The 21,578-nt window shown below is 53.3% G+C and overlaps 1 protein-coding gene across 3 annotated transcripts; it reads left to right on the top strand.

Annotated features, from left to right (window-relative positions):
• Nucleotides 1-541: 541 nt before the first annotated feature.
• Nucleotides 542-21,416, top strand: Znf335 (zinc finger protein 335). Of its 3 annotated transcripts, none has more exons than XM_040733081.1 (28): nt 542-801; nt 1,462-1,712; nt 2,851-3,088; nt 4,193-4,270; nt 4,455-4,751; nt 5,076-5,222; nt 6,980-7,126; nt 9,489-9,732; nt 9,826-10,003; nt 10,682-10,794; nt 11,621-11,639; nt 11,761-11,877; nt 11,959-12,035; nt 12,111-12,271; nt 12,673-12,902; nt 14,237-14,330; nt 14,431-14,525; nt 16,751-17,010; nt 17,986-18,097; nt 18,179-18,553; nt 19,239-19,381; nt 19,464-19,606; nt 19,737-19,840; nt 20,295-20,372; nt 20,528-20,611; nt 20,697-20,762; nt 20,844-20,925; nt 21,020-21,416. In XM_040733081.1, exons 2-28 carry the CDS (start codon nt 1,512-1,514, stop codon nt 21,145-21,147), a joined length of 4,011 nt encoding a protein of 1,336 aa, XP_040589015.1. In that variant the 5' UTR covers nt 542-801; nt 1,462-1,511; the 3' UTR covers nt 21,148-21,416. The 3 variants fall into 3 exon arrangements, with proteins under 3 accessions (XP_040589015.1, XP_040589016.1, XP_012979883.1); XM_013124429.3 differs by having other exon boundaries at nt 543-801; nt 5,073-5,222; XM_040733082.1 differs by lacking the exon at nt 4,193-4,270 and having other exon boundaries at nt 5,073-5,222.
• Nucleotides 21,417-21,578: the final 162 nt, after the last annotated feature.

Genomic DNA, 21,578 nt, shown 5'->3' with positions numbered 1-21,578 from the left:
ACAAAATTGAGAGCTGCCATGGCGGCACAGGCCGTTAATCTTAATCTCAGCACTCAGAAGGCAGAGGTCTGGTCAGAGACGGAGTGTGGGGGGGGGGGGGGGGCGGGGACCGGGACACAGCTGCAGAGCGCACTATGGGCCAAACATTAACTTTTCTAAAATCCTGATCTCCGCGATCACCCTATCCCGAAGCCCCCTTAGTGACTCCGGTCCAGCCTTTCCTGTCCTCAAACCCGTTTCCCCATCAGTATACGCTCCCCTCCCCACCGCACAGCAAACTAACCCGGGAGGACCCGATCGGGCTAGAGAGGAGCTTTAAGTCATAGGCGAAAAGCCAGGAAAATGGCTGACGTTTCCGCCCCTCGACACCTCTAAGCCATCCAGGGCGGCGACGCCTCCCCCAAGCGACCCCAGGAGGTGTGGCCAGACGCCGGGAGCCACGCCCACAAGCGACAGGCGCCTCCGCCGCGCCTCATCCTGCGAGCCTCGGAGGGACCTGCGTGACGTCACCGCACTTCCTATGTAACCATCCGCCACGAGGAAAAGTAGTCCCCGTCCCCAGCTGACCTCACCCCTCAGGCTAGGCAGCACATACACTTCTAGAGTCTTTCTGGACCCGACTACGCTTCTGAGCCCTCTGAGAGAACTTCTAAAGCCCCGCAAATCTGTCTTTCCACGGGGGCGGCGGCGCAAGTAGTCCCGGTTCAAGGGAGGCTGATGGGTTCCTCCGCGACGGGGGTGAGAGGATGGCGACCTCGTCGATGCCGGAGCCGGAGAGCGACGCAGCAGCTAGCGGCTCAGGTTAGCGAGGGCCGGCGGCGGGCCGCCCCACTGCACACCGCCGTGCACTCGGGCCCTACCGCGGGGCTGCCGGGTGGCGAGCTCCCGGGCCGGCGGGGCTGTCCGAACAGGGCCCCGGGGTCCCAGGCCCTTTAGCCGCTTTCGCATTTGCCTGAGCGGAAACCCGGCACCGCCACAAGATGGCGTCGGGCCTGGAGCTCAGGCAGCGCCGGGGACAGCCCCAGTCACCAAGCCCCGAGACCGTCGCTGTCAGCCCCCTCCGCAGGGGAGCCCGGGGAGGGGGAGCGAACCACTGACCCCGGGGGCCTGCGGGCTGTACCACTGGCTCCTCATCCGAGGGGACGCGGGGTCCGAAGGGCTGAACCGCTGTGCCCGCCCTGGGTCGGAGGGTGATCCACGCCTCTGGGAGGAGCAGAGGGCGGCGATCACCCGTCGCGACCACCTTTCCCAGAGGGGCCCTAGCCTGAGAGGCGAGGCTTCCCTGGCCTCTTCTGGAAGCTTCCCTTTCCAGGACTCGAGGAAACCCCGCCCGCCCTGTCTGGTCGGACGCTCAGTCTGTGCATCTGCGGAATGGGCACGCCGATGCATGCGGGTGGGTACGGCTTGGCCGGCCCCGAAAGGTGGACCACTTGTTGCAGCCATGGTCCTATCTTCTGGCAGAGTGAAAGCCTCGTACCCCGCGCGTCGCTGTCAGGCGGTCCCCCGACCCAATGGAGGAGAACGAGGTGGAGAGCAGTAGCGACGCGGCCCCTCGGCCCGGCCAGCCCGAGGAGCCCTCTGAGAGCGGCCTGGGTGTGGGCACCTCGGAAGCCGTGTCCGCGGACAGCAGCGATGCGGCGACCGCCCCAGGATTAACGGAGGCCGACGACTCTGGCGTGGGGCAGAGCTCAGACAGTGGCAGCCGCTCTGTGGTATGGACCAGGCAGGACGGTGTGGGCAAGGGGACCATCCAGCAAAGCTGCCTTGTAGAAAATATGTGTTGTTGCCAAACTGCCGTGGTAGGTTTTGCTTTGTTTTGAGAAACCCCGTAGTTAAGGGACGAACCTAAAACCACTTGTTTCTACATCCTGCAAAAAGGGAAACCGAGGCAGAGCACGTGGGCAGATCCAGGACTTATTATCCATTGCCCTACCCAGAGCCTTCATGCTCTTATCAGCCGCTTCTGGTTCACAGTAACCTTAGTCTTCCCATCTGTCAAGTGGGATGGCAATGCCTGATTCTATGGGTGCTGGGCTGTAAGGGAAAAAAACACCCTGAGCCATCTCTTCCTGACCCAGTACTTTGTGATCCCGAGTGAGCTATCCAGCGTCTAGCCCTCACCTCACCCCTCTGTCAAGTGAGAGTCAGAAGTACGTTTGTGTCTTCAGTGAGTAATTTTGCAAGATAAGTGCTTGTATCTGGACGCCACTGATGGAGACTACTGAGCAGTGGCCCTCGATGTGCAGTTCAGGCTTTCACTGAGTCAGCAGAAATGGACCTCCTTTGAGTCTGAACACACGCTAAATTACGGGATTACAGCTAGGGACGGGACAGGGGTGGTCCAGGTCCTTGCAGAGGGCATAACCTAGTGTGGAAAGTATTACATACGGTGCAGGGGTTTGGCCTGAGAGTGTAGACCAACCTGTCATCATTGCCAGTGCAGTGGAGGTGACAATGTCGCTGTAGAGTGTGTGTGGAGAAAGTCCTAAGTAGTCCAGCTTGGCTTCCTGGAGGAAGGAGCCGCTAAACGGTGTGAGAAGACGGGGTGCAAGCTGGCAATAGATGATGATGGAAGAGTCTGAGGCAGAGGGAGCAGTTTATGCAAAAGCCCAGCGAAAGTTGTCCCTCCTGGCTGCTGTGTGTGGTCTAAAGAGGTCCTTCTTTCAGCCTGGGGTAGTGCCTGACCACAACCCTGGGCTTTATAAGGGCTCTCAGTGCCTGGAGAGCTCTCCTAGTCCTTTGTGGGGTGGAAGTGTGGGTGGCTTCACTTGCTTTGTGTTGGGGATCTGTAGACTGCTCTGGCCTGCCTCATCCCTGGCTCCTGACCTGCCCCCTGCTTCCTGCTCCTAGGAGGAGGTATCCGAGAGCATTTCCACAGACCCGTTGCCTCATGGCTACCTCCCTGATTCATCTTCTGTGTCCCGGGGAACAGTGGCAGAGGTGCCAGGTGGCCCCCCAGCCCTGGTGCATTCCAGTGTTCTCCAAGACCCCAGCATGCTGGGATCAGACTGCGCGGCTTCCTCTTCAGACCTAGGTGCTGCCATTGACAAGATCATCGAGTCTACCATTGGCCCAGACCTCATCCAGAGTGAGTAGGGAGAGGGTATGGCCCTGCAGAACCCCACAGCCAGCTGTGTGGGTGAAGGTTATTACCTACTGTGGGATGTGTAAGGTGAACCGATAGCTATTCCTTAGTGGTAATTAACACAAAGATCTAACAGGATGCCACGTGAGTTCTCAGTATGATGCCTGGGTGACACAGCACTCAGGAGTAGAGATAGTTGTAGCCAGGTCTTTAGATGGCTCGGCTAGTGGAAATGCTTGCCAGGCAAGCCTGGTGGCCACTCCTGAACCCACCAACAGTGAAAGGGAAGAACCGTTTCCAGAAAGTCTCTTCCACATACATGCACATATACGCACAGTGATCATGCAACAGTAATGCATTCTTAAAAGTAGAAGCAGTTGTATCTGGCTTTGTGAGGGGAACAAGTATAAACACTTGATACACAGGTGGTCACAGATCTTGTAGTTATGCCCAGATGAGATGGCTGTCATTAACCTGGCCCACGTGAGAATTAAGGGCACAGCAGACACAAAAATGACTTACCCAGTGACACTGGTAAGTGGAGGGTGGTCCAGGCAGTAAGCCCAGATAGGTGATCCTGAGTTCAAGCCACTGTGCTAGGTTTTTTGTTTTTTGTTTTGTTTATTGTGTATACAGTCTTCTGCCTGCATGCCAGCAGAGGGCACGAGACCTCATTCAAGGTGGTTGTCAGCCGCCCTGTGGTTGCCGGGAATTGAACTTAGGACCTCTAGAAGAACAGTCAGTGCTCTTAGCTGCTGAGCCATCTCTCCAGCCCCTGTGCTAGGTCTTTTATGGTTAGTGACATGCATAGAGGCCCCAGCACCTCACAGAGCTCCGGCATGGTCTGAGAAGCACTCTGAAAAAGACAGTTCAGGATCTATATCCTGAGGAAGTGTGGAGAGGGCAGAGGAAGATACTGTAGACCCACTTATCAAAGACTGGGCACTGCATTGATGCCTGGGCTAGCAGATCACCTCACCAGACATCCCCCAGCCTGCAGTGGAAGTACCCATAGCTCAAGGGGGTGATGCAGCTAGAGCCCAAGGTGTGGGCCTACAGCCAGGATCCCTCTGAGGACCATCAGTCACTCCCTGCCTTTTCTGCCAGGATGCATCACTGTGACCAGTGCTGAAGAAGGAGGAGCTGAAACCACTCAGTATCTGATCCTGCAGGGCCCAGATGATGGTATGAACCCTGTTGCCAGTCCTAGGGAGCAATAGATCAGAGTAGGTGGACCATGTCACCCTAGAGGGTTAGCCATTGCCCTGGCCTTTGACAAGGTGGCATCTCTGGGGAATTTGGGCCTGCCTGGAAAGAGCAGCTGAAGCTCACGGGCAGTCCTGCCTTCTGTTTTCTCTCCTGTCCTCAGGTGCTCCCATGACATCACCAATGTCTACTTCCACCCTGGCCAACAGTCTGGCAGCCATTGAAACCCTGGCCGATGGCCCCACACCCACGTCTACATGCCTCGAGGAGCCCCAGGGAGAGCCCAGCTCTCTGGCAGAGCCACTGCCAGCCTGTGGCACTGACGAGCTGGACCTGCAGAGCCTGGAGGCCATGATGGAAGTGGTGGTTGTGCAGCAGTTCAAGTGCAAGATGTGCCAGTACCGGAGCAGCACCAAGGCCACGCTGCTGCGCCACATGCGGGAGCGCCACCTCCGCCCAGGTACATCTGCGGCTGCCAGCCAGTGAGGCTGAGGGGGAGGACACAGCCAGTGAGGCTGAGGGGGAGGACACAGCCAGTGAGGCTGAGGGGGAGGACACAGCCAGTGAGGCTGAGGGGGAGGACACAGCCAGTGAGGCTGAGGGGGAGGACACAGCCAGTGAGGCTGAGGGGGAGGACACAGCCAGTGAGGCTGATGGGGAGGACACAGCCAGTGAGGCTGATGGGGAGGACACAGCCAGTGAGGCTGATGGGGAGGACACAGCCAGTGAGGCTGATGGGGAGGACTCGCAGCCAGACACAGCAGCTTGTTTACTCTTGCAGCAGCAGCAGCAGCAGCAACAGCAGCAGCAGCTGGTAAAAGGGGCCGTCTGCGGAAGTGGGGCACATCTACCAAGTCCACAGAGGAGGAGGGTCCAGAGGAGGAGGAGGAGGACGACATCGTAGATGCTGGGGCCATTGATGATCTAGAGGGTAAGCTACTGTCTAGGGTAGCCTCTGTCCACACACTCATCCACAAATACTGAGCTCCTGGCTGCCAACCTGGAGGGAGACAACACCAGTGCCCCTCCAGGACACAAGGAAGTCAGGCTTTGGGACAGGCCGCATACTGAAAATTAGAACAGCAGAAGAAATAGAACGCAAGCAAAGACATGTGCACTTTTCATAGCTTCAATAGTCACAATTTATTTACCTATGTATCTAAAATGATTCCATGTATGGTCATAATAACTATTAGTAAAACCAGACTCAGTGGTACCTGAAGTACAGGCAGGAAGATCAGGAGTTCATGGTCACTCTCACTACATAGTTAGAGGCCAACCTGGCCTGCTTGAGACACCAGTTAAAACCAATAAAATGTTTCACACACACCCACACACAGAGAAAAGTTCGTGTGGATGCTATTGCAGGCCAGAGGTTGGTATCAGATGATTTATTTCCTCATTGTTCTCTGCCTTACTTTTTGAGACAGGGTCTATCACTGAACCTAGAACTTGCTGTTTCTGCTTGACTGGCTAGCCAGGAAGTACCAGGGACCATCTTGTCTGTGTCTCTGGTGGTGGGATTATTGGCACCCACTGTCTGCACAGCTTTTGAGATGGGTTCTGGGAAGCTGAACTCAGATCTTCATGCCTGGCAGCAAGTGCTCCATTGATTTGGCCATTTCCCCAGCCCCTTGCTTTTCTAGAAGTTTTTGGTGGTGGTTTTAATTATGTGTATGTCTGTGTGTTGGTATATGCATCTTTAGTGCAGTACCTCTAGCTGCCAGGAGGGTGTTATGTCCCCTAGAGCTGGAGTTACAGTTAGTTGTAAGCTGTTGCACATGGATGTTAGGAACTGAATTTGGGTCCTCTGCAAAAGCAGCAAATGAGCCATCTCTCCAGTCGTCGTCGCCCCCCTACCTAGTTTTTTGAGGTGAAATTTTCCTGTGTAGCCCTTTGACCTCAGACTTGCTCCTCCTGAATGTTGAGATAATAGGTGTGTGCCACCATAGCTGGCTGCTTACCTTTTTCTCCTGTCCTAGTATGCATTTGTAACTAAGTTTTTCTGAGTTGAACCAGGCTCACTCATTTTACAGTTGTGTTTGTGTTTGTTTAGGGGTGTGGTGTGTGTGTGTGTTGTTTTGTTTTTCAAAACATGGTTTCTTTTTTTTTTTTTTTTTTTTGGTTTACGAGACAGGGTTTCTCTGTATTGTTTTGGAGGCTGTCGGTCCAGCCCGGCCTCGAACTCACAGAGTTCCTCTGCCTCCCGAGTGCTGGGATTAAAGGCGTGCGCCACCACCGCCCGGCTCAAAACATGGTTTCTATGTGTAGCTTTGGAGCCTGTTCTGGAACTCACTCTGTAGACCAGGCAGGCCTTGAACTCACAGAGATCCATCTGCCTCTGCCTCCCGAGTACTGGGGTTAAAGGTGTGTGCTGTCACCACCTAGCCGAATGGCCACGTGTGGCTATTGTCCACCAGGTGGGACACTTCAGTTTGGTGGTTTGTAGTCTCAGTGCTCATTGCCTGTTTTCTACCAGTGGCTTGAGAACCAGGTCCCTCTTCGTGCTTACATTATGATGAGCTGTTGGCAGGTGCCAGGAAGGCTGCAGGGAAAGGAAGGGTGGCGCTCTGTGGGGAGGTGCAGCGGCTTTTTGGAGGGGGAGGGGTCCTCACTGGGGGAGAGACAAGTGATGGGGAGGTGGCATTTTCAGGAGTGTGGATCTACACACGTCCTTTGTCTCCACAGAGGACAGTGACTACAATCCAGCTGAGGACGAGCCCCGCGGCCGGCAGCTACGGCTCCAGCGTCCCACCCCCAGCACCCCTAGACCTCGAAGGAGGCCTGGCCGACCCCGAAAGCTGCCCCGCCTAGAGACTGCAGACTTCTATGATGGTAAGACTTGGTCACGGGACGGCTGTGTGTGGGTGACAGACACGTGGCTCTGCTGCCTGATGCTCCTGGGTACTTGGGAGACTGAGTGTGTGACGTGCAAAACCGCAGTCTCAATCCACTGGTTTCAGGCTTCACAGAAAGGAGCCTCCTGCCCCGGCCAGCAGAGAAAGCCAACCTTGGTGATTGTTTAGGCTTTAGGCAGATGCCTTCCAGTGTCAAATTATCATAGCGGGAGAAGGGGTTGAGCCTTTATAAGTGAACCAGTAAAAAGCCTTAAGTGGCACTGGAGTGAGAAGAGAAAACTAAGACCTGGTGGCCGCTGTGTTCCTAGAGGGATTACTTGTCATGGATGTGAGTACAAGCTCTGACCAGAGTGTGTCACTTTGCCTCTTGGGTCTCTTGTGTGTGAGTGGAGGGTGACAGTGTCTGCCTGTGTAGCCACTGTGTCTGTACAGTGTCTGCCTGTGTAGCCACTGTGTCTGTACAGTTTGGAGGTAGATTCTGGAGTCTCCAGAAGAACTGTAGTGTGCAGAAAAGTAAATACACCCCACCCAGGCAGTGGTTTACAATGAGAAGGATGACACTGGTTCCAGGGCCAGGGAAATGGCCCAGTGGGGAGAGAACTTGCTGTGAAAACATGAAAAGAGTTGAAGGCCGGCACCCACGGAAGGAACACTTGAGGCGGCTGTGTGCCTGCGTTCCCAGTATTGGGGGTGCACAAACATCGATCCTTGGAATTCATTGGCCGGCCAGCCAGTGTGGAGCTTCTGCTTCACGGGAGACTCTGTGTCAAGTGAGTAGGCAAAGAATAAAGAGCAGAAGACCTGATATCCTCCTGTGGTCTTTCTGGTCCAAGAACAGGTACCATCACACTTGTACAGCACACACAAAGGACACACTGCTTCCAGTCTGTATCATTCTTAATTAAAAGCAAAAACAAGGGCTGGAGAGATGGCCAGCGACTAAGCTGGTCAGAGGTCCTTACTTCCAGAGGACCTGAGTTCAATTCCCAGCAACCACATGGTGGCTCACAACCATCTATAGTGCAGTCTGATGCCCTCTTCTGGTGAGCAGGTGTACTCCTACATAAAACATTTTTTAAAAAGAAAGTACATATTGTGTGTGTGCACAAGCCTGCCATGTGGGGCATGGGCAAATCAGGAGACAGCTTATGGAAATTGGTTCTCTTTCACCCTGTGGACCCTGGGGCTTGAACTCAGGTGTCAGGCTTTGTTTATTCACTAAGCCCTCATACCCATTCTTTCTGTTTATTTTGTTGTGGTGGGTTTTTTTGACACAGGGTCTCACTGTGTAGCTCCAGCAGGCCTTGAAATCATTGTGTAGCTAGACTGGCCTTGAACTCAAAGATCTGCTTTCTAAGTTCAAAGATTAATGGGGGCCACACTAGTTGGTCATCCTTAATATTTAAAGTAGTAAAACTTGTTGATGGTTCCAGGGATGGATGCAAGCCATGGTGTTGTGCATGCCAGGCAAGTGCTCTAACCCTGGGTCACACACCTCCAGCCTTAAAGTAGTTGATGTTTGTTTGTTTGTTTCTACTTATTTTTACTTGTTTGGGTGTTTTGCCTGTATGCATGTTTATTTACCATGAGCATTCAGTATCTGGAGGCTTCAGATCCCCTGGGACTGAGTTAGACAGTTGTAAGTTGCCATGTGAGTGCAGGGAATTGAACTTGGGTCCTCTGGAAGAGCAGCCAGTGCTCTTAATCACCGAGTCATCATTCTAGCCCTTGGAATAGTATTTTTAAACAGTTTGAAATCACACCAGGTGGTGGTGGGGCAACACCTTTAATCCCAGCACTCGGGAGGCAGAGGCAGGCGAATCTCTGTGAGTTCGACACCAGGCTGGTCTACAAGAGCTAGTTCCAAAGCCACACAGAGAAACCCTGTGTCCAAAAGCAAAAACAAAAAAAATTCACATTTGGATTAGACTTCAGAGAGTTTATAAGTTATCCATGGAAGTCCTCTTGCCATGGACCCTCTCTTGGGTCACCAACCTCATAAGGGTATTCCAGGTTTTCCAGTGTCAACGTCACTGTTGTCTCCCAAACCCAGTGTCCCTGTGGGTCGTTAGACCAGTTGTGAGATGAGACTCAGGAAGGGAGTCAGTGAGGTTGCTGAGTCTAGTACCTGGCTGTCTGAGCTGTTGCTGAGATACTGTCCCATATCTGTCCTGCTGTGCTGAGTAGGTCAGGAGCAGGCTGACATCTGCACTGTCCTCTGACCATGGGCTACCTGTGTCCATTCTGTGGTTGGTGTGCCCATCACTGGGCAGCTTTGGGAGTTGACTGACCTCTGGTCCTGGAGTGTGTGACTGATTGTGATCTTTGTGTCGTGACAGGTGTAGGAGAGCCTCTGGTGAGTTCCCAGAGCACACAGAACTCTCCAGAACTGCAGGATCTCGAGGCTCCCAGCTCCTCTGGCCCAAGATGCCTATGGGGCAAGATGGGGAGGGGCCCAGTGGAATCTGGTGTGAGTCAGTCAGATGCTGAAAACGCATCCCACTCTTGCAAGGATGAGCCTGATGCCCCACCCCGCCGCCGAGGGCGACCCTCCAGGAGGTTCTTAGGGAAAAAATACCGCAAGTAGGTAGAGTGTTGCAGAGTGAGCTTGACAGGCTGGGGCTTGTTCCCTGGGCCTGCAGCCCAACCAGTGGCCTCTCCATCCTTTCCCGACAGGTACTACTACAAGTCGCCCAAGCCACTGCTCAGGCCTTACCTATGCCGCATATGTGGCTCACGCTTCCTGTCCCTTGAGGACCTGCGCTTCCATGTCAATTCCCATGAAGCTGGTGACCCACAACTCTTCAAGTGCCTGCAATGTAGCTACCGCTCCCGCCGCTGGTCCTCACTCAAGGTGTGTTGTCCAGAGGGGTCACAGAGCAGGAAGGTGTGGCGTTGCTTGTAAAGGATGCTGGCACATGGGGGCCTGTGGAGGGCTGCCACAGGCAGTTGACAGGGTGTCCAGTGGGTGACACCTTACTGGCCAGGTGGGTGGTTCCCTCACAGTATTTGAGTCCTCCCAGCAGGTGGCAGTGGTATATCTCAGGGAACTGCTTCTTTCCTCTCCAGAGGTGTGGGCCAACAGCAGCCCACGCCTTTTTTTGTCATTTTGTGCCTCTGTGAGGTTCCAGGTGTTGACTGTACCAATTTGCTGCAGAATTGCAACTTGGTTGCACGCATGCCGTGGCAAGGTGGAGTGTAGACTCGTCCTTCAGGCCCTGGTGGACAGTCCTGTGCTTTTTCCCACATAGAACACACAGACCTGGAGTTGTTTTGTAGGCTCCTCAGGGGACTGTCCCATCGTGCAGTGCAGAAGGCATGGGCTATAGAGCCGCATTGCCCAGCCCCAAGTCCTCCTGTCACAAGGTCCCTTCCCTCTCGAGCCTTCATTTCCTTTTTGCTCAGATGGTAAGCCAGCACAAAGACTGGGAAGAGTCTCCAGCCAGGCAGCAGACCCCAAGGCTATGAGTGAGGGTGGGCATGGGGAAGAGGGAGGGGAAGCAGAGCCTCCAGCCCCATCTGTCTCTCTCAGGAGCACATGTTCAACCATGTGGGCAGCAAGCCCTACAAGTGTGACGAATGCAGCTACACCAGTGTCTACCGGAAGGATGTCATCCGACATGCGGCCGTGCACAGCCGGGACCGGTTAGTGAGTTATATGGGGGCAGTGGAATCCAGGCAGGGAGAACACGTGGTCAGAAGTACCATAGGTCCTCTGTAGCACACCTGCTCTGGTCATATCTCATTCACATGGTGTTACAAACAGTAAGAGAAGCAAGATGAATCCTACCTGATCATTGGTCCCAGATTTCTTAAGGCCGGGGCCTGGCTCTTCCTTCAAGTGGGAGCTGTAGTGTCTCATCTGGAAAGTAGAGACAATGTTAAGGGATCTGAAGGAGTTGTGTACTGCAGGGTTCATAGGTGATTAGAAAGTCTTGTGATGGTCAGGTGCAGCCCCGCCCTCAGTGCTAAAAGCAGATTAGGACTGAGCAAATCATATTTCACACCTGGTGGTTCCTCAGTGAGTTCCAGCTAGGCCTGTGGCTTCGGCAAAGACCTGTTGGCTTCTTTGGCATATGACCTGTGAGCAGAGGGTGGACCCATGGGGTCCTGAAACCAGGGTGTGTGACAGTTTTCCAAGATGCTTGCAGATTTCTTGAAAGAGAAGGGATTGTGTAGCCTGCTAGGGTTCCGGTTACCAGGTTGAAGCCTGTTCTCTAGGACTTTTTCCCGTGGGGTTTCCTGGAGCCTCTAGTGCAAAAATGTGTTTTGGGAATGAAGGAAGAGGGCCATGACCCGTTCAACCAGCACAGAGCATGTCACTTGTGAAGCCTTAGCCTTCTTTCCAGTGGACACCCACTGGGTTTCCATGGGTTCAGAAGAGGGCCTGGGTAACAAGGAGGGGTGGTCAGGACTGAGACCAGATGGCCGTAGGGAAGCTGTGGTGTGACACTTGTTTCTCCTTTCCCAGAAAGAAGAGGCCAGATCCGGTGAGTGTGGGACCTTGGCCTGGGAAGGGCCCTGGACCCCTGCTAGGGGTGGTGATCAGGAGGTGAGGGCTTCCTGCTCTGTCCCTGTCTCTCCCTCTGACCTCTCGTTATACCTTCCCAGACCCCAAAGCTGAGCTCTTTCCCTTGCCCAGTGTGTGGCCGTGTGTACCCCATGCAAAAGAGACTGACGCAGCACATGAAGACTCACAGCACTGAGAAGCCACACATGTGTGATAAGGTGGGTGGGTCAGGGAGCTGTGGCTGGAGGCAGGGTCTTCCCTGGGCCATCCCCATCTAATTCTACCTTCCCGACCCTCAGTGCGGAAAGTCCTTTAAGAAGCGCTACACCTTCAAAATGCACCTGCTCACACACATCCAGGCTGTTGCCAACCGCAGGTATGTCCCCACCCAAGGTCCCTGGGTCAGGAAGGAACCCCTCCTATTTCTGAGCTCCCTGTAAACTTCGTCCAGGTTCAAATGTGAGTTCTGCGAGTTTGTTTGTGACGACAAGAAGGCACTGTTGAACCACCAGTTGTCCCATGTTAGCGACAAGCCCTTCAGATGCAGCTTTTGTCCCTACCGAACCTTCCGTGAGGACTTCCTGCTGTCCCATGTGGCTGTCAAGCACACAGGTCAGGCCAACGCTCCAATCCCAACACTCCTATCAGAGCTGGGCTCTCTTTGCCCCTCCCAGCCCAGGCCACAGATAGACTTATCCTTGTGCTATAAAGGGATTCCCGTGGCATGGCCTTGCTCCTGAGCCCTGCTGGAGCAGCTTGCTTTCTCTGCCCTAGTTAGAGGGAAGTGGAGGGTATCTGTTGTCATGGTTAGGAAGGGGACCTTGAGAGTTGACCCTAGCAGAAAGAGTAAATGTGGACTGTCCCTGGTCATTTCTACTCTAGTCTACCAGAGTGGACAGCAGGGTTTGTCCAAGCAAGGTAATGACTCGCTAGAATGAGTTTAGGGTTCTCCAAGGCCAGAAGATGGCCTCTTGGAGGGCTGCATGGGTACAAGCATTCCCCTATGCCCGCAGGGGCCAAGCCCTTTGCCTGTGAGTACTGCCACTTCAGCACTCGCCACAAGAAAAACCTGCGCCTGCACGTGCGGTGCCGCCATGCAAACAGCTTTGAGGAGTGGGGACGGCGCCACCCTGAGGACCCCCCCTCCCGCCGCCGCCCCTTCTTCTCCCTGCAGCAGATAGAAGAGCTGAAGCAGCAGCACACTGGGGCCCCTGGCCTCGCCTCCAGCTCACCAGGACCCCAGGTAGGCCCTGCCAGGAGGCAGCACACGCAGTGGGAGCAGTGTCTCCTTTGCACATTGTGATCCAACAGGGTGTCCCTGCCTCTGGCACTGTGGTTGACACCAGCCAAGTTGTGGGTACAGTTCTGAACTTAGAGGAGGGTAGCGTTCCAGTGCTGGTCTAAACAGCAAATAGACCAATAGCTTAATTACTACAACAGTAGCTTATTTTTCTGAGATGCGAAATAATTGCAAGCTCAGCAGTCCTGAGCTGCTCTGGCCCCAATCCTGGTGGTCAGGGATTTTTGAACAACATCCCAGGATCTATCTCTGGTCTTTATCGAGGGCCATCAGGGCTTTAGGAACACCTTCCCAGCCACATCCCAGGCCAGGAGGGAAAGGAGGGGCTGGGAGATGGTAAAAACGATGCTTGCTGTCACCTATCCGCGTCTTCCTCATGAACTTTACTGGAAGGCTACACTTGTAGAGCCATGGGATGCTGAGTAGTATCGTCTTGTAGGTGGGCACACTGTTGACAAGAAAGAAGGTGTTTGTGAGACAGTTTAGCAAGTTAGGGCGCTTGTTGTGAAGCCTTATGACCTGATTTGGATTCCCAGGTCCTGTGTGGTGGAAGTGTAGAAATGACTTCCCAAAGTGGTTCTCTGATACCCATAAGTGCACTGTGGCCCCAGATATAATGTAATTTTATTATATTAAAGAGGAGGATGTGGGGAAGGCAGCTATTACTCTGTCATGGGACGCCCAGTGGCCCTAGGAAGATAACCACACGGATTGTACTGGGATTGGTGGTCTCGGGCACCTGTCCCAAGCCTTCTCATTTCTGAGCCTCATCATTCCACTGAGCTGGTAAATAACTTTAAAAACAGTAAGGGAGGGGCTGGAGAGATACTCAGTGGTTAAGAGCACTGGCTGCTATTCAGAGGACCGGGGTTCAATTCCCCTGACCCACAGGGCAGCTCATAACTGCCTGTAATTCTAGTTTCAGAGGACCCAACAACTTCACACAAACATAGATGCAGGAAAAACATGAATGCACATGAAATAAATAAATCATTTAAAAAAAACTGGTGAGGGGTCAGGCATTGGTGGCATACGCCTTTAACCCCAGCACTCGGGAGGCAGAGGCAGGTGAATCAGTATGAGTTCCAGGCCAACCTGGTCTACAGAGTGAGTTCCAGGACAGGCTCCAAAGCAATATAGAGAAACCCTGTCTCGAAAATCTAACATACGAACAATGAGATAAACAAGGGACTTATGGGAAATGATGACATCAGATATGCTTGGGAAACGCACTTGGGTTTGCCTCCACCTCAGGTTTGACTCCTTCCCCTCCCCAGGTCCCCCAAGAGCCTGCACCTTTCCAGTCACCTGAGACTCCCCCACTGCTCTGTCCTGATGCTCTAGGTGGGGCCACAATCATCTACCAGCAAGGTGAGCCTTGAAAGCAGGGAGTAGGGTGGGAAGGTGACATGGGTGACATTGGGTGCCAGTTGTCCAGCCTGTTCTCAAGCCCAGGTCCCATCCCATCCAGGAGCTGAGGAGTCCACTGCGATGGCCACTCAGACAGCCTTGGATCTGCTGCTGAACATGAGCTCCCAGAGGGAGCTGGGGGCCACAGCCCTGCAGGTAAGCACCCAGGACTTCCCCTACCCAACTATTAAACATGCCAGCTCTGCTGAATGTGCCATGAAAGAGAGTAGTGACTCCAACCTACCTGCTGGGGACAGATCCACCTAAACCTGATGAGCAAACTTGAAGGCACTGGCTCTGGAGCCAAGGAAGACAGTCTTTCCCAGTGCACTGTCTGGTTACCAGTGACCATTTGTCTTAGTCACTGTTCCATTCCTGTGAAGAGACACCATGGTCAAGGCAACTCTTACAAAAGAAAGCATTTAATTGAGGGCTTGCTTACAGTTTCAAAGACTTAGTCCATTGTCATTATGGCAGGGAACGTGACACTGAGCAGTAGCTGAGAGCTACATCTTGATCTGCAGCCTGAGAAAGAGAGAGACTGGCCCTGGCATGGACTTTTGAAATCTTAGCGCCCACCCCCAATGACACCCTTCCTCCAGCGAGACCACACCTACTCCAATAAGGCCACGCCTCCTAATATTTTCAGAGTTCTACTCTCTGGTGACTAACCTGTGGGGCCATTCTCAGTCAGACCCCACTCCGTTTCTGTGCTATGGAGTATGTGTTGCTGCATGTGGTTCCCATGTTCTTGTTTGGCTTATTTCTCACCGTGTCTGCTGCCCCTGTGCAGGCTCCTGGGTCTAGAGCAGCTTCCTGTGTAAACACCACTTGCAGCCAGAGCACTCGCAAGGCTTTGTCTAGCTCAGAGCTCTATCTTGCCTCTCAGCAGCCTTGCCTCTCATATCCTACCCCCATTCATCCTCATTCCTCCGTCCCTGAAGCACAGGGAAGCTCAGCAGCAATTTGTATCCTAACCTCTTGGAAAGGTGAAGTGTGGACCAAGGAGGGCATGGACCTATAGTGCCAGCGCTTGAGCAGAGGAAGCAGGAGCATCAGGAGTTGAAGGCCAGTGTGAGATACACGAGACCCTATCTCAAAAGAAAACAGAGTTGGAGAGTTAGCTCAGTGGTTAAGAGCATTGGGTAGAGACCCAGGTTCAATCCATAGTATCCACATGGCCCCTCACAATTGTCTAACTCCAGCTACAGGGGATCCAATGTTCTCTTCTGGCCTCTGAAGTCACTAGACATGTGTGATGCACAGACTTACATATAGGCAAAACACCTGTACACATAAACGTAACAAAAAGTTAAATTCAGAAAGTGAAAGTCTAGAGTATGCCTTCCCTTCCCTCAGATAGCCAGGTAGTGGCTGAGGAGAGATTTCCAGGATTTTGTTTAGCTGCAAACCAACACACAGACACTCCTTTTAGAATAGTTGATTGCTCTGCTACTCAGCGATCTGCTGTTCAGGTGTGATACGTAGCTTGGCTGCTGTGTGCACACGCCTTTCTTCATAACATGTTGGGGTGGTGGTGGTGCACTCCTTTAATGCTAGCACTCGGAGGCAGAGGCAGCCAGATCTCTGAGTTCAAGGCCAAGCCAGGTTTGCAGAGTGAGTTCCAGGACAGCTAGGGCTACACAGAGAAACCCTGTCTTGAAAAACCGGAAAAATGTATATTGAGACTACCTTGGTCTACAAGAGCTAGTTCCAGGGGACAGCCTCCAAAGCCACAGAAAAACCCTGTCTTGAGAAAAAGCAAAAAAAATTAAAAAAAAAAATTACATAGGGGCTAGATTTCTGTCCAAAGGTTCAGTCTGAATTATATGTTGTCCCCTTCTCCTTTTTATTAATGTGCCAGTGTCCTTTGTAATTGCTTTGCAAGAACTCTTGGGATGTCTGGTTGGTTTTGGTTTTGATTTTTTGTTTGTTTTGTTTTGATTTGGTTTTGGAGAAAGGGGTTTCCCCATATAACACCCCTGACTCTCCTGGAACTTGCTTTGTAGACCAGGCTGGCCTCAAACTCTCAGAGATCAGCCAGGCGGTGGTGGCGCGCACCTTTAATTCCCAACACTCGGGAGGTATAGGCAGGTGGATCTCTGTGAATTCAAGACCAGCCTGGTCTACAAGAGCTAGTTCCAGGACAGCCTCCAAAGCCACAGAGAAACCCTGTCTCAAAAACAAACAGAAAAACTCTCAGAGATCTACCTGGTTCTGCCTCTTGAATGCTGGATTAAAGGTGTGCCCAGCTGAGTGTGTTTTAGGAAGTACTTGGGATGTGTAAATTAGTGGTCACAGCAGAGGCTCTGGTAGGATGGTGAGCTTTAATGTGACGAGGACAGCCTTGGACGACAACTGTCCCATTGGTGTCATTGCAGGTGGCTGTGGTGAAGTCAGAGGGTGTGGAGGCAGAATTGACATCTACTGGGAGGCAGCCTTCCCCTGAAGATACCACTCAGCAGGTGGTAACACTTCATGTGGGAGAGCCAGGGAGCAGTGTGGCAGCAGAGAGCCAGCTCGCCCCCGCTGACCTACAGCAGATTGCCTTGCCATCTGGGCCATTTGGCGGGGCCAGCTACAGTGTCATCACAGCACCCCCTCTGGAAGAGAGAACATCAGCTCCTGGCACACCTTACAGGTAACTTGGCTCTTTTCAGTCTTTAAGAGGGGCTCCTTGCCCCAACCCAGTTAGCAGGAGCGTGGGCCTGATTTGTACAGAGTGACAGGGCAGCAGGAGATTATATCTTGTGCAGGATGGGAAGCTACCGTTCTTTGGTCATTGGCTGTTCTGGGAACTTTGCACTAATGATCTTACCTAGCTAGCATCCACAAGATCAGGTTTCCCTGCTTTTGCAGATGTGGAAACAAGCTAGTGAGATTGGGCCAGATGCTTAGCAGGTGAGGCTTGGAACCCTGGTTCCCAACCCTATATACCTTTTTCCCCTAAATGTGAGTGCCTGTGGAGTTTGGGGCCAGAAGGCATAGGATCCCATGTGACTGTGGGTGCTGGGAACCCATCCTGCAGCCAGTGTTCTCAGGTGCTGCACCCTCTCTCCAGCGCTCTGCCCCCAGGAGCTCTTCTGTCCTGAGTGCTTGAACAAGTGTGGACTGACTCCTTTGTTGATTGACTGCCTGAAACTGTGCTTAGCTTCCCTCTGGTGCAAATCTGTGACAAGTGTTTCTCTGCTCACTGAACTCTTAGGCCACCTGAGGAACTCTGACCTGTGCTATAATGAGGGTCAGGAGCTCTGAGCCAGCATCTGGACAGGCTGCCTCAACCTTTGCCCTCTCTGCTTGGTTGGGTAGCAGATCCATTCTGTAGCCTCCTGTTGACTGGCCTCTCCTATCCCTTTTGTCCAGACCTGAGTTGGACACCTGGAGTGCTGTCTTCTCCATACCAAGGGAAATGGGGGTCGCCCCTGGAGTAGGGTGAAACACTGAGCTCTTTGTAATCATTTATGGGAGCGACAGAGGGCCCCGGGTAGAAATGATTGAGTGAGACCTACATTCCCTCAGACTTCTTCAGCTTGACTGTTGCTTGGTGAAGGGATTCTTGTAGCCTTTCATCCATTTCTGGAACCCCACCTCATGCCTGCACTCTCTGTACCCTTAGTGAAGAATCTCCTGGGGAAGCAGCCCAGGCTGTAGTTGTGAGTGATTCTCTCAAGGAGGCTGGCACCCACTACATCATGGCAGCTGATGGGACCCAGTTGCACCACATCGAGGTGAGTATTGGGAGTGGCTACCCCACCTGGTGTCCTGCCTCTGCCCCTGCTCAACACCTCATGCTGTGGGTTTTTCTACAGTTGACTGCAGATGGCTCCATCTCCTTCCCAAGTCCAGATACTCTGACCTCTGGAGCCAAGTGGCCCCTGCTGCAGTGTGGAGGGTCACCCAGAGATGGTCCTGAGGTTATATCTCCAATGAAGACCCACCATGTGGGAGGCCCCCAGGGCTCTCCCACCCCACCCCCTGCAACTAGCAACACCGTAGGCCTGGTAGTACCCACCTCCCCACCATCTGCAGCAGCTTTGTCAGCAAAGAAGTTCTCCTGCAAGGTGTGCTCAGAGGCCTTTGCTGGCCGAGCAGAAATGGAGAGTCACAAGCGGGCCCATGCTGGGCCTGCTGCCTTCAAGTGCCCTGATTGCCCCTTCCATGCTCGCCAATGGCCTGAGGTTCGGGTAGGTGCTCCCCCTCCGTGCCACTGCCTTCATCCTTGTGTGAGAACCATTTATTGAGCATCTCCTCAAGCCTGGTCCTCTGTTCCCCTCTATGGTTAGAGTTGACTCAGCAAGATCCTAGCTGACTAATGCCAGACTGTGTTCCCAGGGTGAAGGATGGAGAGTATAGATCAGGGGCAGCAAGGCATGGGTAGCTAGGAAGACAGCAGAAGTAGCAGTGGGGCCAGGCTGTGGAGCACAGGCACAGAGTGTGACAGCATGATTGGAAACTAAGATACTAGAGGATGGTGGGAAGGCAGACATTCAAGGCTAGTGTGGGATGGTGTGAAAACAGCAGGACAGCTTCTGATAAACTTCTTGAGCTCCTTCCACTTGCCAGAGGATTTCTAGTTTCCAGATCCTACCCCATGCTGCAACCTCTGAGCTCTGTAAGGGGCCAGGGCCTAGAGCCCCACCCTCCAATGGGAAAGCTAAGGCCCAGTTAGACAGGACTGAGCCCTTGCATGCAGGAGGTTCCTCTCCAGTAAGTTACAATACAAAGCCACCAACTGAGACAGTTACCCAAATTACCCAAGTAGTGTAATGGCGCAGCCTCTGGCCTCCTCAGTGACATGTGCATTGAGTTTTGGTGGAGACTGTTGCTTTCCATTCTGACCCATTGATACTTGGTATCTACCTTGTGCAGGCTCACATGGCGCAGCACTCAAGCCTAAGGCCTCACCAGTGCAATCAATGTAGCTTCGCCTCCAAGAACAAGAAGGACCTGAGGCGGCACATGCTAACGCACACCAATGAGAAGCCTTTCTCATGCCACCTCTGTGGGCAGCGGTGAGGCTGGGGGTGGCTAGGAGTAGGGGGACTTCTGTGCACAGTTGGTAAGGTACTTCACGCTTACTCTTCCTCTCCTCAGTTTCAACCGAAATGGGCACCTCAAATTCCACATCCAGCGGCTACATAGCAGTGATGGGAGAAAGACTGGAGCTTCTGCATCCCGAGCCCCAGCCCAGACCATCATCCTCAATGGTGAAGAGGAAACACTGGCCACACTACACAGTGAGCTACCCCCGGGCACAGGGCGGGTCATCGAGCTCAAAGGCTAAAACTACAGCCCAAGGGAACCCCAGGGATCAGGCACTCACGTTTTCTCTGAGACCCCTAATGAGCCCCCCTCCTCTCTGCCCAGCTGCCCTCCAGTCCAGTCACGGGGTCCTGGGTCCAGAGCGGCTACAGCAGGCACTGAACCAGGAACACATCTTTGTGGCCCAGGAACAGACAGTGACCAATCAGGTAAGAGCAAGGTCTGTAGCCCCTGCAGAGAGGATGGATAGACAGACCTGAGGCTAGAGGAACAGAGAGGGGGCTCATGGTTAGAAGCCTTGCACCATCATGAGGACCAGAGTTTGGATCCCAGCTCCCACCATGTTACAAGCCAGGTGTCTGGTATTTCTTACACTCCTAGAAGCCCGGCCAGCTCTGAGGAGGGTGGAGGCAAGAGGATCCCTGGGGTTTGTGTAGCTTCCAGCCAAACCAGAACTCCAGTTCATGGAGAGACATTGCCTCAACAGAACAGGCAAAAAAAAAAAAAAAAAAAAAAAAAAGTGAAGAACCATGCTTGATATCCTTTTCTGACCCTCTGGCCTCCATACAGGGGGAGGGGTACATGCACACACGCACCCAAAAAACAACACAGAACACAAGAATAAATGAAAAACTGTGGCTAAGTTGGGCTTGGTCTTGACAGGAGGAAGCTGCCTATATCCAGGAAATCACCACGGCAGATGGCCAGACAGTGCAGCACCTGGTGACTTCTGACAACCAGGTAAACTCCTGTCTCCTTACCCACCAAGGCCCACCTTAGAAGTTTCCAGACTACCTGGGCCAGTGTCCAGAGTTGTGTCTTCTTTTCTGCTCTGCCCACTTACCTCAGCTCCCACTGAGTAGAGCCCTAATGCCCGCCTCACCCTCCTTTGTTAGGTTCAGTATATCATCTCTCAGGACGGCGTCCAGCACCTGCTGCCTCAGGAGTATGTTGTGGTCCCTGATGGCCATCATATCCAGGTAGGCCAGGCCTGGGGCAAGATAGGGTTTGGAGGAAGGCTGCACAGCCTCTTTCTAGTATCACTGGCCAGCTTCCTATCTCCAGGTCCAGGAAGGCCAGATCACACACATCCAGTATGAGCAAGGTACCCCATTCCTGCAGGAGTCCCAGGTATGGTACTTAGGGGTACAGGCAGAGATGGGATATTGAGGCTCCTGTGGGTACTATATTCTTACTGGCTTCTTTCTCCAGATCCAGTATGTACCTGTGTCCCCAGGCCAGCAGCTTGTCACCCAGGCTCAGCTTGAGGCTGCAGCTCATTCTGCTGTTACAGGTATGGATGGGGCTGGACACTGACAGTCAGGAAACTGAGGCCAGGCCTAGCTCCTGAAGCCTTGGGCTTACTATGCTTTTCCCTCCCCTGGCAGCGGTGGCTGATGCTGCCATGGCCCAAGCCCAGGGCTTGTTTGGCACTGAGGAGGCAGTGCCTGAACACATCCAACAGCTGCAACATCAGGGCATCGAGTACGACGTCATTACCATCACGGATGACTGAGCGGCAAAGGCCCAACGCTGATCTTGGATATCGGGGCCAGCTCTCCTGGAGACTAGGGACTTTCCTGTCCTACTTAGGGCCTCCTGATACTGGACAGTCAGTATCCCTTGACTCCAGAGGAGCCAGACCTGTGCTCTTGTGGGGCAGCCATGAGCCCCAGCCAGGACATGCTGGGTACTTCAGCCTGCTGGCAGGCTTGGGGAGAGAAGTTTATTTTTGTTTGGATGGACCCACTGGCTCCTCAGTCTCAATAAAGGGACCAGAGTCCAGCCCTTGTAGCTCTCTTTGTACACGTGCTAATAGCCTGAGCCAGGTGAGGGCCAGGAAAGCAGGCAGAAATCTCAACAAGTGGAGGCTGCTTGGCTCCACAGTCAGCTGGCCCACCTGTCCCAGTGGCCCCAATACAGGCCAACCAGCCTGCCCTCGGGAGG

Source organism: Mesocricetus auratus, unplaced genomic scaffold (genome assembly GCF_017639785.1).
Source record: "Mesocricetus auratus isolate SY011 unplaced genomic scaffold, BCM_Maur_2.0 Super-Scaffold_100028, whole genome shotgun sequence".
NCBI lineage: Eukaryota > Metazoa > Chordata > Mammalia > Rodentia > Cricetidae > Mesocricetus > Mesocricetus auratus.
This window is presented reverse-complemented; position numbering and strand designations above follow the sequence as displayed.

What these genes read in the sequence shown, in the direction of transcription:
- Znf335 (XM_013124429.3), top strand. Translation starts at nt 1,512, where the DNA reads ATGGAGGAGAACGAGGTGGAGAGCAGTAGCGACGCGGCCCCTCGGCCC. An exon ending in GGCCATTGATGATCTAGAGG is followed by an intron (nt 5,223 to 6,979) that starts GTAAGCTACTGT and finishes TTGTCTCCACAG; the next exon opens with AGGACAGTGACTACAATCCA. An exon ending in AACACTGGCCACACTACACA is followed by an intron (nt 19,607 to 19,736) that starts GTGAGCTACCCC and finishes CTCTCTGCCCAG; the next exon opens with CTGCCCTCCAGTCCAGTCAC.